Genomic DNA, 18,425 nt, shown 5'->3' with positions numbered 1-18,425 from the left:
CACTTCGATTTCACATAGAAGGATATACATCTAGATATTGTTGGGTGCAAGGCTTGGCATTTGTTGAATTGTGCACCCTCTCCCTTCTCAAATAGAAATGCGCATATCTCGCGCCCTTAAGCGCTTGTAGAATTCAGTAGTCATGTTTACTCCCTCCTAACACCGAAGGTCATAAAAGGTGTTAGCAAAAAAAAATACTAAGTATAGAAATTGAATTAAGAAAATTTAAAGTAACAACCTTGAGTGACACTATTGCTTTGTAACCAAGTTGTTCAACAGCATTGTTGCACTTGAATGTTCTATTGAGGGTCGCATACTTAATTCTTGTGGATGTTAGCATGCCAGGTTGACGCATCCCATAGTGCGAGAATATATTATTATAGCTCCAGTCTACCACAAATGTTATCGGCTCCAAAAGACATAAAGGTATTCTTAATCTGAAACGGCTGCAAAATAGTTCCATTAGTTAGCTATATGAACAATTATTACTCCTATTAGAAGAAGTAAACCATTGTCCTAACGAAAATATATCTTGGTAATGTAACATTATGTTTCCCGATAGCTTAATACATATACACTATAATTATAGGTAACAATGAAGAAATGTGACTATTTACTCTACAAAATGCAAGCCCACATCTACATGTAGCTGTATACATGTACTATGTTCTACAACCAATCCACAACATATAATATGTCCTTTAGTCTCAGTTGTTTTGAATAAATACAGAAGTCGTTTGTGCGTGCAAATGTAGGAACATGTGATGTTGGTGGCATAGAACAATCACTTTATTTTGTTTCATCGAAGCATAATATTGTACATGCATGTTGAAGTAACTTAGATATATTGTTGATAAAAGAGGTTAAAAATGCGAACTACGGAATTGATACAGTACAAGGGAATATGGAATATCACCTTTTGTATCCAAGTTCTTCCAAAACTATGTAAATAAAGTCCCACATATTTACTGGCTCCATGTTAGTTATAAAGTAGGTCTATAAAAAAATGTTATGAGAATAATAAGGTGAATCACATTTTTTTCCTTCTCGGCGATAAATGTACATACTTTGCCTCCACTTCTCTTTGCACCGTCTTTCGTAGAAAGGGTTTTCTCGGCACATATATGAGCATGCACCACATTCTCAACATATACAAAATCATCACAATTCTTGCCATCACCAAGAATGATCTGCAACAATAAACAATAGGTCATGTGCTTCAAACTAGAGTACAATAAATCCAGTTGTATATAAAGTTCTCTTTTGTAAAATTATATGAATTTAGGTAATATTCATGTGTGTACGTGTGTGTGTGTGTGTGAGAGAGAGAGAGAGAGAGAGATGTGTGTGAGAGAGAGATGAGTGAGAGAGAGAGGAGAGAGATAGACGAGTGAGAGAGAGAGATAAGTGAGAGAGAGAGAGAGAGAGTCTTTAAATGAAAAAAGCATCACATGACAAGTATGTATCCTATAATGGAGGCACCCTCCGTTGTTTCACCCATTGTAGTGACATTGCCAAGTAGTCATGAGGCCCAGATCCACCACCCCTTGAGATATGTCTTCACCACCAAGTATACATGGGTTGGTAATCATGGCTTGTTCCACTGCAGCGGGCATAGAGGTGCATCCTTAGGGGTTTTCCTGCAATGGGTGAAGATGACTACGTTTGGTAGCACTAGCAGGACGGAATGGGGTGTGTCTAAGCTTGTATGTATGGTTGTCAATTTTGATGGCCAGCTAATTTTTATTTGGTTATGGTCGGAGCCTAGTTAGCATGGAAGATTGCTAGTTGTTTTAATTCAACCAGTTTTCCTCGAATTAACCCAAGTTTGTAATATTTCCTGCCCCTTTTTGTTCATATAAATAAGTCTAATTCCATTCCATGTTGTCGGAAAAAACATGATGTATGTGCTGATTCTTCTACATCCGACCCCAATGTGCGAGGTTGATGATTTTTATGACCATATTCATGAGGAAGCATTGCATGTTGCAAACTTATCCAAATTAACTTTCTATATATTAAGAGAGGTAGATAACCTAGATTACTGAAAATATTTAGTTGAGAACTATGTTTTGGTGATTTTATCATGTTATGTGCAATATAGATGTACTTACCATCATTCCTCCGTAAGAAACTAAAGTTGACACTATTGTGCCACCAGGGCCAAAGATGGAGCCAGGATGTATACAACAAGTGAGAAGCTCATCTATTCCATTGGCTCCCATCACCAGCTTTTCGGCTTCTGCCTTGGTTTGTGTGTATGCATCAGGAAACTGATAACAAGAAAACCGCAAGGTTAGCCATACGTACTGCGCCATTTGTATAAAGAGAAGAAGGAAGGAAAATATGCTATTGAGAAGCTAATTAAAAACTAGAATTAGTGATATAAACTATAACACTAGTTAAAGATGCAATAGTGGACGGAGTGACAAGCAATCAACTAAATTAAATTGATTTACTCAATTATGTGGGGAAACCTTATCTGGATATGGTGTTGATTCATCTGCACCAAAGAGGCCATGAACTCCATCGAATACAACTCCACTGGAACTAGTGTATATGAGTGTCTTAACCTTGCATGTGTTACAAGCCTCGATGACATTCTTTGTCCCTATGCTCGAGATAACAGGAAAAATGAATTAACTTGAATCTACCAGCTGCCTAGTGTTCAAAAGATTAATTAAACTGGCGTACCCTTGACGTTGACCTTGTAATGGAGTTGGGAGTTGTTCTTGATCTGATCCGCGGTAGCAGTGTGGAAAACAGTATCTACCCCTTCCAGAGCTGCAGTGCACAAGACACGAATCTATAATACCTAAATAGTTCATCCCCACTATGTTTTTTTTTTACATGCAACCTATGCACCTCGGCAATTTGCCACATCAGCAATTATTATTTTTAACAAATTTTGATTGACATTTAGACGTGTTGCCCTCCCTTCCCGATTTGCCTCCTCCACTTCACATACATGCAGCGATTTGCCTCTCGGCATTTCACATCTCTCCTCCACTTCACGCACTTACAGTAGTTGCTACTTACTACAGCCTCTTCATCTGGGTTGTTCGGCACGGATTGTCTCCTATTCCATAGCTGAGTTGGTTCAATGGAGCCTCAATATTCTTTCCCCTGATTTCTCTTAATCTCAAACTATACTGTTTCTGACTGTCTTTTGTGGCGTCGTGCTATAGCGGATCTGACCTGTCATCGCTGCCACAGAGCCGATGGCTTCGACGACGTTCCTGCTGTCCTGCAGCTACACGGCAAGGAGGACGTGCGCGCCTGCTGGTATGAGCCTTGCTTACGCCCCAGTCCGCTGTTGTGGCTGTATCTATTCCTTACACAACGCCGGAGACTTCAACAACACCTCACCGAGCGCCATGGGTGGCATCTCCACCTTGTCCGCTATCGCGAGGGCCTTGCCGTGGAAGCCGACGAGCATGCGTTCTTTCACATCAACGGCCGCTTGGTCTTCCAACTTGCGCTATCTGTGATCGATCGGAATGCAGCAGAGGCAGGTGTGAAGAAAACCTCATCGTTGTTTCCACGAAAAATGCAATGGTACTGGCTCCAACCTCAACCTTCCTTCCTCCTACTTAGCATTTTGTTTTTCAGTAGGCAATTAGTATTAGTACATTGATGACTGTAAACAAGTAATAGGAAAATCACTCTTCGACCGGAATAGAGTTGACAAGGGACCAATTTTTGTACTCTGATGCGGCCGTGAAGGCTTCCCGGAACATTCCGCAGGTCATTGCAGGAGGCATTGGAGTATTCATGCATTGGAAAGGAGAAGATCATCATGCATTTTTTGTCTTTTGCAGATTCACCATTACAGGCTAGCTAGGCTTCCAGTGGGGCTGTAATGTGAGTTCACGAACCAAACTTCATCTCTAACTGGCAAACATTGGTGCAAGCTATGGAAAGGAGAGATTCTTATATTTTGCCACTCGGCTTCCCCTTTCATTTCCTGACCTTTGGGGACGTTGTCCCTTACACAAGATTCAGTCGTTCATCTGCATCATAGGCAGGCCTCTATCACACAATAAATTCTCTTTTCATTGGATATATATTTGATTGGACGGTTGACGCGGCTGCACTTTATTTAGATTGATGATTATGGATTTTTGGACACTGATTATTCTTTTACCTTTCTTACTATGACTTGTTTCCATTTGAGCAACAATACCAACATCTCAGGGCCACATTAGTCGGCTAAAAATAACCCTCTATTCTCATGTTGATTCTGCAAATATTTGTTTTGTCATGTCAAAAAGGTATTCGATGATAATGCAAGCAGGTTGCAAGTGAGATGAACCAATGTAATCTTTATGATGTATTTAATTAAGGATAATCACATTTTATCGTGGCATTTCTACATATCAATTTTTTTAGTGATTTACATTTGAATATGATTTAAAGAGTATTGCGGATCATGTAACAAAATAAAACAATATTTTGGTAGCACGATTTCTGTAACATACCTGTTAAGTTCAGAAAACCTTAGAGATGTCATTTCTCATTGTCAATATGTTTAATACGTGGGAAGTTAGTATGTAGCCTTCAAAATAGAGCTATATCAAATTTATGCCAAGTGAGCCTCTTTCGTTCTTCGTGCTTGAGTCCTAAGATTGTCCTGTTCTCCGAGCTTTTGGACATAGGTATGCACAAACCTGCGATACTAATTGGCTTCTAAGCCAAATTGTACTTGCAGACATCATTAATTCAATCATATTATGTCCTATGTTTTGAATTATAGTTTCCTTTTATGTCCTCTTTATCATCAATGTCATCTTACGTACTAAATGCCCTGTTCAAGCCATAACTAATCATCAATATAGTTTTTTATGTTGTTAATTAGTCTTACAACAATGAGAGGTTAGGTAAAGGAGAAGACACACATGTGTATATCCCAACAAATGCAGAATATCACCCAAGATTGGACGAACCAGATTAGCAAAACAAAGGTAGGCAACAAGAAAGGAGTAAATAAACACACATTGTTGGTGAGGGGCCTCAAATAGGTATGTGTTTCCCATGTAAAAAGCCATCATAATTATCTTCTAGTTTTTTATTTTCATTTTGCTGACTTCTAAAACTTCAATCACGAGCAACGTGCGGGGTATCTTCTAGTATACTGTAACTCTTGTGGTCAAAACTTAAGCATCAAGATCTTCTTCTAGTCAAGAACAGAGATAGAACAAGGAATCAAGATTGTCTATCCCGCTGGATAGACTCTTTGTCCTAGGGTGGAGAAGACCACATGACCTAGATCACATTTAATAATTTTCTATGCTACCTAAACAAGGAATTGGATAGATTCACATATGTTTATAACATTTCTTAGCTATTTTTCTTTCTTTTTTGCTTCTCTTTTTAAAACATAACTAACTTGTTATAACTGTAGAAAGCTACCAGTGTGAAGAGATCGCACGCCCGAAGAAGCCTCCATATCTATTTTTCATGAGGAGGCGATTTCACATCTACGACTCAACCTTCTACCATGGCGGCTGCGGCCGGCGGATGGCCTGCAGGGTGCGCCTCGCCATAAGATGTTGCAGGGTTAGAAAGGTCCAGGGGTCATGGCTCCAGGCAGCCCGTGAGCATCCGGAGGCCTTGTCGGCCTCTCTCCTCAGCAGGTACAGGAGTGTGTGGAGTTACGTGTGTCAGGCCGTCTGGTCACTCGCTGCCATTCGCGCTCCACAAGCATAGTCAAGTCAGCAGAGCCGTGAATAGTTTGGAAGCACACAATGGGGAGCAGTGATGGCGCGATCGCTATCCATGAGCTCTACCTCATCGCCACTGGGTGGCGTTGGCGGCTGATAAAAGGGGCCCTCCTCACGATACTTCACCACAATAAACTCGCGATCTAGTTTTTCACCATTGGGACTGCAAGGGTGGATGGATTGGTGCCCTGGACCACCGGGAATTAATCCGGGAGCGTCTCGTGGTGCCTACGTTTGCATCAACGACGACACACACAATATCATCCACGAGGGAGAAGCAAATAGTCATGGCGGCGGCGGCCTCCACTGGTCATTGCGGGAGGGGGCGTCCTCAATGATCAATAGGTGCAAATAGTGCATATGCGGGCCCGCCAATGCATTTGTAGGCACGGCGGTGGTGGTCGCATGTCACACTCACTAACGGCGCAAAGGGGATTATCATCCGGTGCGAGGGCACTGATCATTACACAAGGAGGCTCAAGGCGCCATCGGCAGAGTCTAGTGCTGATGGGCATGGGGCATGCCGGCGGTTCCCCACCGGCTTCTAGCATCGGGGCACCGTCTCCGACTGTTTGGATGCTGCAGTGTGACTCGCGGTGGTGTGGAGTGGCAACAACGAGTTTCACGCTGATAGATGTGTGTGCACCTAACGGTCGTGGCAGTGGTTTAGGGAGGGAAGATGACCCCACCAATTTTCTAGTGGCTTTTGACCCTCGCATGGAGCACTAGCGAAGGTGACTATCGAATGACCCTTCATCAAGATGCTTATTGAAATGTCGCTTCATCTCCGGAATGAAAACTTCTGTTCTTGCCTTTATTGGTCGGGCTCAGAAGCAAATAACTTGTAGTATTATCTTGATGAAACAATCATTTACTTGATGTTGTATTGGTTTTCACTGACTGATCTTGGTATTCAGGATGAAAATCCCTGTACAACATGTCTCTGGACCGACGTGATGGCAATAACACCGGGTCGTTTATCCCTTCTTGAATGCGTTGTTGTGGAAGAATTAGACTCCGTCATATGTGTTTACTATTTCGTATCTTGTAAATGTTTGTCAGTGGTTGTCTTTGGTCTTAACTCTGCTTAATAATACCTAGCAAAAAGGGCTGTGAGCTGCAACGGGACAATAAAATCGTGGTCTTAAAATTAAGTTCCAAATATTCACACTACATGTATATACACGTATTTGAATATTTGTGCATCAACCGGCTCGAATGTTGACGTAAGACACATGCATTCTAACATGCTCACAATGGATCAATGTTGGACTTGATCCTTGATGCGTGCATCTTTTTGAGTACATCATCAATGCGTGTATGAGAAGGAAAAGAAAAAGGCAGCCTCATGATGGATGAAAACAGGAGGGCCCTATGGCATACGAATAGTTTGGAGGAACACTCATTTTTTTCAATTTTACGGTGGCGAAGTGGGTAATTTACATCAAATTTAGGGGCAGTTTTGATGACAGATGAAAAATTCAAAGAAACAATTGTCGAAGAATTTTTTTACTTACGGGTGATGGGGTGGTAATTTACTTCAACATTAGGGGTAGTTTCAATGATTGGCGAAAAAAATAAGAGAAACAATTAACAAAGAGTTTCTTTTGTACTTATGGGTGGCATGATGAATAATTTATTTCAACTTTGTAGGCAACTTAGAGTAGATGGACGAACCAAAAATCAGAGAAAGGCACCATCCTTTATTATTAGGTATAGATAAGAATTGTTGTGTGCATCGAAATGATGCAAAGGCCAAAGAAAAAAGAAACTACCGCGTGTACATTTGGTAATTTTTTATAAGGGGGCAAAAATATTATTGGAACTCAATTGTGTTTCGAAGCCATGAATTCACAAAATGTTGAGTTGAAGTTGAAAAAAACTAAAGAAGGAATACTTTCGGACAAAATAATAGGAGTTACCTACCCTAAAAATTGTTTTCTAAAAGAATAATAGACTTGACTACCTAGCGGCACCGACATGTAGGATTTCCCATGCGGCAGCTTCCCTCCTCTCTCTCTCTCTCATGCATGCATGCAAAACATATGACATCAACAAATATTTTTCTCTTCTGCCAACTAACCTGTGGTTTGATGGTTAGAGGGGTTGTGATATCTCCAGCCTACCAGGGTTCAAGTAATGGTGCTCGCATTTATTTCTGGATTATTTTAGGATTTTCAGCGATGCGCATTCAGTGGAAGGAGACGTTCCCATCGACGACGAGGTGCCTATGGTGACTTCGTAAATTTCAAGATGATATGTCAGCTCAGTCTTTCGGAGGTGCTCATAGGGATAGAGTGTGCGTGTGTGCGTTCATAGGGGTGAGTGTATGCGCGTGTATATGTGCGCTTGCCTCTGTATCGTATTAAAAAAACAAATATTCTTCTAAATTTTAATTTTAAAAAGTTTCATCTTTCAAACCGTGAAGTCAATTGATGATCCACTTTCACCGTTAACTTCCTTGCGACGAGATCTTAAAAACTAGATCTCCTATCATCATGTTTTGGCAACTTATTTTGGAAGATAGTTGCCGGATTACTATCACTTAGTTGTCAGATTAAATTAACTTGATTGTCAGATTGTTGAACGGCAATAGACACTAGTACAAAACTAGGTCGATGGTATTTCTCTGGCTTAATGCCTATTTTGTCCTATTGTTAACGCTTAGAAATTCACTCTATACTTTTTTCTACCAAACACTCCATACCTTTCATAAACGTTACAACATCTAAAAATATACATACCTATTATCTGGTAACAATACTTAATTAGTGTAGCAACTGTTCACAATTAGCATTCGCAACTATGTTGACATATTCTGGCAACTAGAGGTGACAATTTTTTTTGTCAAAACATGATAATATGGGATCTTGTTTTGAAGCGGCTCGTCTAGACGAGCTCAGCGATGAAAACGGGTCACCAATCAGATTAACGGTTAGTGAGACAAAACATTTTAAAAAACTAAAAAAAACAATTAGTACAATAGTGTTAGTATGATGTGTAAGATTCATGCATGCATGCATGGATTCTCTCTATATCAAAAACCCATTGGGATGCCGTTGGACGACACTCATGCGCACTATGTACTATTCCCTCCATTTCAAAATAGATGACCTAATTTATACTAATTTTAATATAAAGATAATATAAAGTTGAGTAATCTATTTTGAAACGGAGGAAGTAGTTTATATTTTTCCAAGAATAATAGAAGTACCTTGTGTGAGCTGGGCCAATTGGCAGACGTCGACAGAGATGTAGGCGGCGCGGCCGTCACGGAGGGCGGCGCCAAGGAGCCCATCATCCTCGGTGGGCTCCATGGCGATGTCGGGGTCGAGGTCGGTGATCCGCACGCGTGCAAGCTAACATGATGCGTCGATCGGATCGATCGACCTATCATGTGCAAGCTAACATTCTCACTCCCGCATGCATGCAAGGGATATTAATGTCCTCGGGTTCTAGACGAGGCAAACGCCATCAATTTTGCCTCGATTAATGTTAGTGGCCTTGTATAGTTGCAAATTGTAATTTTGATAGTGGCCTTGTATACAAAAATGAAGGGAGTACTAGTATCATACATATGATACTAGCTAGTGTATGATACTATCATAGTAACATAGAGTAGTATCATAGATGACCTTATTTATGGTCATACATGACACAAAATAGTATATCTCTTTCTTTTTTAATTCTCTGTCATATCATCATGTTTGCTATTTTTCGAGTGCATGATATCGGCTATGATACCCTCACTATGGCCAGCCTATTTGCCCTACTGATCAATTAAATGGCTGTTGGTAGGAGATTTATTCCTGTTAGGGCGAATGGGGCACGTGATCTTTATGTCGTCCCTATAGGTTGGTGTATTTCCCTGCAGTGGCAGGGTACCTGCAATTAGAGTTCACATACACTAGTAGAAAAGAGGGCTTTGGTCCATCCCGGGTTAGCCCATTAGTCCCGGTTCAGTCTAGAACCGGAACTAATGGGGGCATTAGTCCCGGTTCGTGCGTCCAGGGGCCACGTGGGCCATTTGTCGCGGTTTGTCTGGACCTTTTAGTCCCGTTTGGTACCACGAACCGGGACTAATGGGCGCGATGCCCATTAGTCCCGGTTCGTGGTACCAAACGGGACTAAAGGGTTAGACCTTTAGTCCCGGTTCGTGCCACCAACCGGTACTAATGGGGTTTGAGGCATTAGTACCGGTTCATGGCACGAACCGGTACTAAAGGTCCCATTTTCAAACTCTACCCCCCCTGGATCGCCTTTTCAGTTTAAAAAATAAATAAAAGAAAATGATGAAAATGTCAAAAAAATAAAAGAAAATAAGTTTCCCATGTGATATGTGGTCTAGTTGTTGGGAAAATTTGCAAATATGAATTTCGACTTTATTTGCAAATCTCTCGAGAATTTGTAAAAATGGGCATAACTTTTGCATACTAACTCGGATGAAAAAGTTTTTTATATAAAAAATCATCTACTCGAAAAGTTACTTCCAAATTTAATTGGGGGAACCCTGTTAAACATTTTCAAAATCCTCAAAAACCTAAGAGAAAAAAGTTACGGGCCTTTTTAGATCTAGAGTGGAAAAAATCAAAAAAATTTCAAACTGTGGTTAAACAATGGTCAAACTAATTAATCTACAATATTAGTGTTACTAAATAATTATTTCGGTTATTTTGAATTTTGGTCAAATCTGGTCAAACAATGGTCAAACTAATTATTCAAGAAATATTAGTGTTACTAAATAATTATTGTTTTTTAAAATAATAGTTTCAAACTCAAACAATGAAATGTGTCACTTCATGCTCAAGCAAAATTCCTGAAGGTTAATAGGATTGACATCTTACTATTGTTAGGAAAACAACAATTGCAGACTTGGAAACGAAGGAGAATAGAATCCGGAAGTTAAGCGTGCTCAGGCTGGGGGAGTGGGAGGATGGGTGACCGTTCGGGAAGTTAGATGATTTGGAATGATGAGGGGTTATTAGAGATTAGAGGATAAATTGAGCAGTGATGAGGGATGGTGATTAGAGATTAGAGGTTAAAATAATTCAAAAATTTGAAAATAAAAAATAATTTCAAAAAAAAAATCATAAAATTTCTTTTAATCCCGGTTGGTGTTACCAACCGTGACTAAAGGTGGAGCTCCACGTGGCCGGGGCCTTTAGTCCCGGTTCGTTTAAGAACCGGGACTAAAGGGGAGAGGCATTAGTAACGACCCTTTAGTCCCGGTTCAAAAACCGGGACTAAAGGGCCTTACCAACCGGGACAAAAACCCATTTATCTACGAGTGATAATCACCGATCTGTTTTAAACTAAACTTGCCGTAATGCTGGTGCATGCACACGACCCTTGGAGATAAATTTAATAGACCACCCGACTGCTTGCATCATACGTGAGCAGGCAGCATGTACTAGCAGATACATGAGGCCCTGGTAATAAGGGCAGTTGACGCACAGTCAAGCAATGCACAAAAAGGTGGAAGAGCTTTCCATTTTGAGGAGATGTGGATGCGGCATGAGAATTATGAGGCAATGGTACATGATGGATGGAGTAAAGTAGCGCGGGATGGCACTGACATCTCGGCTACATGTGAAAAACTACATAAACTATCAGTCCACATGCAGCGGTGGGGGCGCACCGTGTTTGGTTTAGTTCGGCGCCAAATAGTGAAGCTGAAAAAACGCAACTAGCTGGCGCAAAAGAAAGGGATGTCTCATCCGGATCTTCACTGGAAGTAAAGGACATCGAAGCCCAGCTTCATGAGATTTATGCGAGAGAGGAAGTAATGCAACGGCAGAGGTCTCGGGTGGATTGGGTGAAAAGCGGAGACAAAAATACTCAGTATTTTCAAAACCGCGCCTCACATAAGAAAAGGAAATACACTGTCCGAGCACTGAGGAGATCAGATGGAAGTCGATGTACAGTAAATGATGATATGAAGGAACTTGCCGCAGACTTCTACGCACACTTGTTTTCTTCGGAAGGTTCTTCAGGGGCAGATAAGCTGCTGGAGCATATTGAAACCCGCGTCACAACAGAGATGGGCGTGAGGTTCTGTGAGGATTTCAGGGATGAAGAGATTGAGCGGGTGCTCTTCCAGATGGGACCGACCAAAGCCCCCGGGCCAGACATTTCTACTGCGGTCAGAGACTTTTCGATGGGTGTATCAACGCTGGGGTCTTTTAACGATACTGTCCTAGTGATGATCCCAAAGGTAACCTCACCCGAACTGCTCTCACAGTTCAAACCGATCAGCCTCTGTAATGTCTTGTTTAAGATAGCAGCAAAGGTACTAGCGAACAGATTAAGGAGATACTTCCAATTATGATTTCAGAGGAACAAAGCGTGTTTGTGCCTGATAGACTTATAACAGATAATGTCATTGTTGCATATGAGTGTGTGCTCATGCGATCAGAAAACGGAAGACAAAAAAGCCGTTTTGTGCAGTGAAGTTGAATATGATGAAAGCGTACGATAGGGTGGAATGGATTTTCTTGGAGCAGATGCTGAAAAAATTTGGTTTCCCTGACCCGCGGATACGCATGGTTATGAGGTGTGTTACTTCGGCAAGGTTCACAGTCAAACTGAATGGGGGGTAATCTAGGAGTTTTACGCCCTCCAGGGGTCTTCGACAGGGGGAGGGTCCCCCTACCTGTTTCTTTTCTGTGTGGAGGGTTTTTCTGCCTTACTAAAGAATGCACAAAGAGTAAATGAGTTAAAGGGTGTATCATTTGGGAGCACTGGGCCCAATGTTACCCACCTTTTGTTTGCAGACGATAGTGTGGTGTTTCTGGAGGCTTCGCAGAGTAATCTTCAGGTGCTCAAAAACATTCTTAATGTATATGAGGAAGCTTATGGACAAAAGGTAAATCTAGACAAGTAATCTATATTCTTTGGTAAGGGTTGTGTGAATGAGGAAAAAAAATAGCCCGAAGGCTACCATCGGTGTCAATTCGGAAGCTTTGAGTGAGCGCTATCTTGGCCTGCCCACTATGGTGGGTAGATCAAAAGATGGGACGTTTAAAAATGTGAAAGAAGCATCAAAGGGCAAAGTGACAAGACGGAAGGGCCAAGGACTTTCAAAGGCTGCTAGAGATGTACTTGCCAAATCTAGCCTTCAGTCTACCCCGACGTATACCTTGAGTTGTTTTCAACTCCCAAAAAAAACATGCCGGAACCTGACTTCGATCTCTTCGAACTTTTGGTGGAGTGCAACAAATGGTGACAGAAAGGTACACTGGATTGCATGGGATAAGATGTGCACCGCTAAGCGAGAAGTAGGAATGGGGTTTCGTAACTTTGAGGTGTTTAATCAAGCACTACTTGATAAGCAAGCTTGGAGAATTCTCCAAGTTCCAACGTCACTATGTGCACGAGTCCTCAAGGCAAGATATTTCTCTGAAGGGTCTATTATGAGTGCACCGTGTCCTAGTGGTGCCTCATTTACCTTTAGGAGCATCATCCATGGAAGGGATCTGTTAAGAGAAGGAATAATCTGGAGGATTGGTGATGGAAGCAAATCAACATCCACCATGACAGTTGGATTCCCAGAAGGGGCAGCCTCAAGCCACTAGGCGAGGTGTATATACCCGTGGGCCGGGGTGACAAAAGTAAGCGACTTGTTGAATACGCATGGCACAGGATGGGACAACACCAAGGTCCAACAAATGTTTTCGGAGGATGAGGCCGAGGAAGTCATGCAAATAAGCATTGGAGGGCCTAAAATGGAAGATTATCTTGCATGGAACTTCTGTAAAAACGGGGTGTTTACTATCAGGTATGCGTATCACCTAGGAATGGCCATGAAAAGAGCGTAGATTGGACAACCAGGTCCTTCCTCATCGGTCATGCAACACAAGGGTTGGCTGGCGTTGTGGGACACTTGTGCGCCAGGAAAAGCAAAAATTCATGCATGGCGTCTTATGCGGAACGGGCTCGCAGTTGGAAGCGAACTACATAGACCCAGGATCAAGGCAGGCGTTTTCTGCCCTGCATGTGGAAGGGAGGAAGATGTGATGCTCAGAAATGGGAGTTCCGGTGGCGATCCCGCCGGCGACTATCAACTCCCAGAGTGCGTTGCAAAGCTGGATGGTGGAGTGGATGGCGGAGGCCTCTCAAGAGGAGCGCGAGGTGATGGTACAGAGCTTGTATGGGCCGTGGCTTGCGAGAAATGAAACAAGAGAAGGAAAGCGCATTGCTGCACCTAATGTTGTTGCTGCTTCAGTTATCAACTACATGCAGGAGTGGCGAGCAGTGTAGGTACAGAGGGAGAAAACGTCCAGACCGCCGACTCCGGTGGAGCGCTGGCTCCCGCCGGCTGAAGGGTGGCTCAAGGCCAACACAGATGGAGCTACGTCCAGGATGGGAGACAAAGGTGGAGGTGGAGTCATGCTGCGCGATCACCCGGGAGTGTTCAGAGCCGCATCGTGCCATCTCTTTCCATCTACGTCTGACCGACTGACCCGGAGCTCTTGGAGATGCGGGCATGTCGAAGGGCGATGCAACTTGCAGCAGAACTGAGCATGGAGAAGGTGGAGCTTGAGCTGGACAGTAAGGGTGTGGCGAGCATGCTCAACACATCAGGCAAAAATCTCTCGGCATCTGGACCACCTGTAGAAGAAATAAAGGCTTTGCTCAAGAGTTTTTCTGATCATAGGGTCTGGAGGGTTAGAAGAGCAGCAAATACTGCTGCTCCCATTATGGCTAAGGAGGGTGTTGGTAAAGAACTATGCAAGGTGTGGTTTCAATCCCGGCCGAAGTGCATTTTGCATGTAGTAGTGGCGGAGATCCCAGACGTTTTTTGATTAAATAAAGTTGAGTCTTTCCCTAAAAAAAAGATACATGCAGTCCATGGCGCACGAATAAAAAACTAGATATGGAATTGCTGGACAGCTACGACTGACAGATTATTGGCACCTGCTGACTTTGGGGACACTCTCTTCACCGACGGAATAATCTTCAGAACTTGTGGAAGTGAAGCAAGGCAATGGCCAACAGGTTGAGGAGGTTGAGGATGAAAATTTTGAACCGCCATGCTTGATTCTGTCCGAGAAGTGAGGTGTGGCGATAGACCGAGTGCGAAATCAGGTGACCCTATCACGCACTGAAGTACTGTATGTACTTGCTCTCCCACTTCCAGAAGCTTCTTCCAACGTGATGCAAACACAAAAATTATTAGCCCGGAGTGCAGATGACAGATGGAAAGGTTTTTGACGAACTTACACCATGGCGTTCGCACCTGTAAAAACCTGTCTGGGTTTTGTTCTGTGCCTGTGACAAACAAAATCACGTAGCCCACGTTGCTTTAGGGCAACCAATGAGAGGGAGTACCGTAGCCAACTGGTTGACGGTGGCGTGGGATGGCGGTGGTGTGGAGTTGCACTGGGACATGGATGAACACATGGTTGTGAACTATGGTGAAACTGCGAGGTATGGAATTCTTTTTTTGAAAGATCGGAATGGAGAGTGAGCACGGAGAAGAATAGTTGAGTAAAACAAACAAACAAGCCGGACGTTTAAAAAGACTGAGGGCCGGGCAGCGAGATGGAGATAGTTGTTGGGGCTGACATATACTCATTGCGCGTCTCATTTCATTGCATAAGGTTGCCTTGTGGGCCACCTACTGGCGTGGTCAGAGGTAATACGTATGCTATACAACTTGTGTATGATGGGATGGAATTGATTATACAGGCTCTATGTATTCCAACTGCACGAATCATGTGGGAACGAGCGGGCCGGAGCTCGAAACCAGGTACCCGAGAAGCACCACTCGAAGTCAACATGTGTCGTCACCACCACTTTTTGCGATCCCAGCAGCTACATGTGTTGGACTAGGCCAACTATTCCCTCCGCGTCAAGCCATCATTCATAGATTGAATTCACCTCCGAAGGCAAACTAACTGGAGTGAGAGTCACCAAAATCCATAAAAGGAGCCTTCTGCTTGCATCTGGAGGGAGGAACCATCAGCAAAGACCTTTCGGTGATCACAATAATCCGCAACAAGGGTGCCACTTTAGTCCTACACGAACCAGCACTGGCGGTGGAGCACGCCACAGTTGACTGCCACCTCATCAGAGAGAGCCCTACCCAGGTCCATCGGCCCAGGGGTAGAGACAACGTGACGTTGTCTCTTTATCCACGCCATGGATTGATCTACACCTTGCAGCCGTCATGCACCATCACAGACATCCACCAAGACGGGCTACGCGTGACGTCCGTTATCCATGTCGTACAACTACAACAAGCTGAGCAGAACCCATCCACCCGTCGCCTGCAGCTGCCACCAGCACCTCAAGCTGAGCAGAACCCACAACAAGCACCACAGACACAGCTACACGAAATGACATTGACGGAAAAAGTGGCAAAAGAAAAACTGAAGCTCCAAATTGGGCTTGAAAATAACATTTTGGATCATCGATTTTGTTTTTTTGGCCATGTTTTCCACGAATGTCATCTGGTTATGAAAATTTGCAAGCTATGAAAACATCAGGCACGATGGCAGGGCACGGGAGTGAGCAATGGCTGGCCGGAGAAGAAGGCCTGGAGGTTGCCGACGGTCTGCGCGCGCAGGTCCGACCTGGACTCCTGCGTCAGAACCGCCGCGTGAGGGGTCAGCACCACGTTGTCCATGCACAGGAGCTCCGCCGGCACCTTGGGTTCGTCCTCGAAGACGTCGAGGCCGGCGCCGGCGATCCTCCCCTCCTTGAGCGCCGCCACCAGCGCCGCCTCGTCGACGTTCGCCCCTCGGCCGACGTTGACGAGCACGCCGTCCTTCCCCAGGGCATCCAGCACCTCCCTGCCCACGACGCGCCTCGTCTCCTCGTTCAGCGCGCAGGCAACCACGAGCACGTCGGAGGCGGCCGCGAGGTCTCGGACGTCCGGGAAGTAGGTGTAGCGGCGGGCTGCGCCATCCTGCTTGCGCCGCCTCGAGGTGTACAGGATGACGCAGCCGAAGGCTTCGAGCCTCCTCGCGACGAGCGAGCCGATGTTGCCCAGGCCGATGATGCCGACGCGCTTGCCGCCGAGCTTGGACCCGAGTGGCCGGTAGTCGCCCTGGGTCGGCCAGGACCCGCGCCGGACGTACCGCTCCGCCGCCGACACGCGCCGCTGCACGTCGAGCAGCAGGCCCACGGCGTGGTCCGCCACGTCGGTGGAGTAGACCTTCCCGGCGTTGGCGACGGGCACGCCACGGCGCGCGCACTCCGCCAGGTCGATGTGGTCGACGCCGGTGCCCGTGGTGACCACGCACCGGACGGACGGGACGGCGTCGAGGAACCGGGCGTCCACGCGTATGGCTCCGCCGCCCACCACCAGCACGGCGCGCGGGGGCTCGGGGGCTGCCGCTGCCGCGGCTAGAAAAGCCGGGAGGGGCTCGCCGGACGCGTGGAAGTCCAGGAGGAGGAAGTGCTCGCGCAGCGCAGCGGCAAACGGCGCGTCCAGCCGGCGGAGGACGAGGACGGCCGGGTGGGACGCTGGTTTGCGGACTGTGGGTGCCATGGCGGGGAAGCCGTCCATGCTGTCCCTAGCTTGTATATGTTGGATGCGAGGAGAATGGCGTTTTGGAGGCCTTTATTATTGAAAAATTCAAATTTAAACTTTTATGTTTCAAAAAAATCTGAAAAATATGTGTGTATGTAAGAACGTAACCATATGTGTGTAAAATTTCATGATGAAATACGTTGAAATACGATCTGTATAAAAAGACAAATTCATGATCTATAAGGATGAATAGTATCATGCATGTGTTACTCGTATTTTAGTTCATGATCTATAAGCCGAACGTAACCATATGTGTGACTTTACTTTGTGTAGGGACTAAATTTTAGTTTGAACCGTGTCTTTATCACATGCTGTCATTTTGTTTTCATGCATGTTTAAGTTAAGAGATTGTTCCACTTTGCACCATTTAAAAATAGTTAATTTGCACTTTCAACACACTAAAGATGAAGCCCTTCCATTGCGTGTGATAAACCTACTAAAAAAATACGTGTGTGTCCTATTTAGTATGGTTAAAGACTCAAATGTATGAACGCGTGTAGTATTTGGCATGATAGAAGGACTCAAAAGTGTGGATATGGCTTCTCGCATTTCACGACGTTTACAGTGCATTCTAATGAGAGGGAAATGGTGGTAGTTGGGGTAGTACTAATTAATTGGCATGGTATTTTTTTGTCAATTAGATGATGTTGTGGTGTAGAGGTCAAAACAAAGAGATGCAATAGTATATAAATCATAAGTATATAATATCACAAGGAAGAGCCTTGGAGCGAGAAGAAAAATCATAAGAGCAATGGAAAACAATGGGCAACAAATGTTAGTAAGTAAGCGATTCTTAATTTTAGTTGATGCATAAAACATGAATTGCATGTCATCCATTTCAGATGAACATAAAATCAAGAAATACATGGTATAACACCCCCGGCCCACAGACCACCATTGGATGCCACATAGGTTTTAAATGGAACATGAAGAGAGAATGGAATAGAATTTGAGACAGGGTGAGGGCATTATTAAAAATAAGAGAAAGGGACTATGCAACTAGATGAAAATTAGCACGTGAGTGATTACGTGGCGCAAGGTCCACCTTGTTTTATCAACATGATCAATATTTTTGGATTATCTTGATTGACTGGGGCAAGTGAAACTCATATTTTTATTGGTTTAGAAAAGAGTTTCTTCACAACAGCTTTTAAAACACTACA

General features: G+C 44.0%; 2 protein-coding genes across 2 annotated transcripts; both read right to left on the bottom strand.

The window, feature by feature from the left end:
• Nucleotides 1–24: 24 nt before the first annotated feature.
• LOC119339590 (3beta-hydroxysteroid-dehydrogenase/decarboxylase-like) lies at nt 25–13,257 on the bottom strand. Its single transcript, XM_037611588.1, has 9 exons — nt 13,171–13,257; nt 8,938–9,082; nt 2,695–2,784; nt 2,478–2,611; nt 2,115–2,273; nt 1,068–1,190; nt 917–996; nt 239–446; nt 25–156 (listed from the first exon to the last, which is right to left on the bottom strand). Exons 1-9 carry the CDS (start codon nt 13,255–13,257, stop codon nt 88–90), a joined length of 1,095 nt encoding a protein of 364 aa, XP_037467485.1. The 3' UTR covers nt 25–87.
• A 2,826-nt stretch (nt 13,258–16,083) lies between these two features.
• Nucleotides 16,084–17,220, bottom strand: LOC119340473 (glyoxylate/hydroxypyruvate reductase HPR3-like). The gene has a single exon (XM_037612398.1). The coding sequence runs from the start codon at nt 17,218–17,220 to the stop codon at nt 16,210–16,212; it is 1,011 nt and encodes a 336-aa protein (XP_037468295.1). The 3' UTR covers nt 16,084–16,209.
• Nucleotides 17,221–18,425: the final 1,205 nt, after the last annotated feature.

The sequence above is a fragment of the Triticum dicoccoides genome, chromosome 7B (assembly GCF_002162155.2).
Source record: "Triticum dicoccoides isolate Atlit2015 ecotype Zavitan chromosome 7B, WEW_v2.0, whole genome shotgun sequence".
Taxonomy (NCBI): Eukaryota; Viridiplantae; Streptophyta; class Magnoliopsida; order Poales; family Poaceae; genus Triticum; species Triticum dicoccoides.
The sequence above is the reverse complement of the archived record's forward strand: the minus strand, read 5'-3'. Positions and strand labels throughout refer to the sequence as shown.

What these genes read in the sequence shown, in the direction of transcription:
- LOC119339590 (XM_037611588.1), bottom strand. Translation starts at nt 13,257, where the DNA reads ATGGTGGATGTTGATTTGCTTCCATCACCAATCCTCCAGATTATTCCT. An exon ending in ATTGGCCCAGCTCACACAAG is followed by an intron (nt 2,785 to 8,937) that starts GTACTTCTATTA and finishes TGTGCACTGCAG; the next exon opens with CTCTGGAAGGGGTAGATACT. An exon ending in CAACACCATATCCAGATAAG is followed by an intron (nt 2,274 to 2,477) that starts GTTTCCCCACAT and finishes TCTTGTTATCAG; the next exon opens with TTTCCTGATGCATACACACA.
- LOC119340473 (XM_037612398.1), bottom strand. Translation starts at nt 17,220, where the DNA reads ATGGCACCCACAGTCCGCAAACCAGCGTCCCACCCGGCCGTCCTCGTC.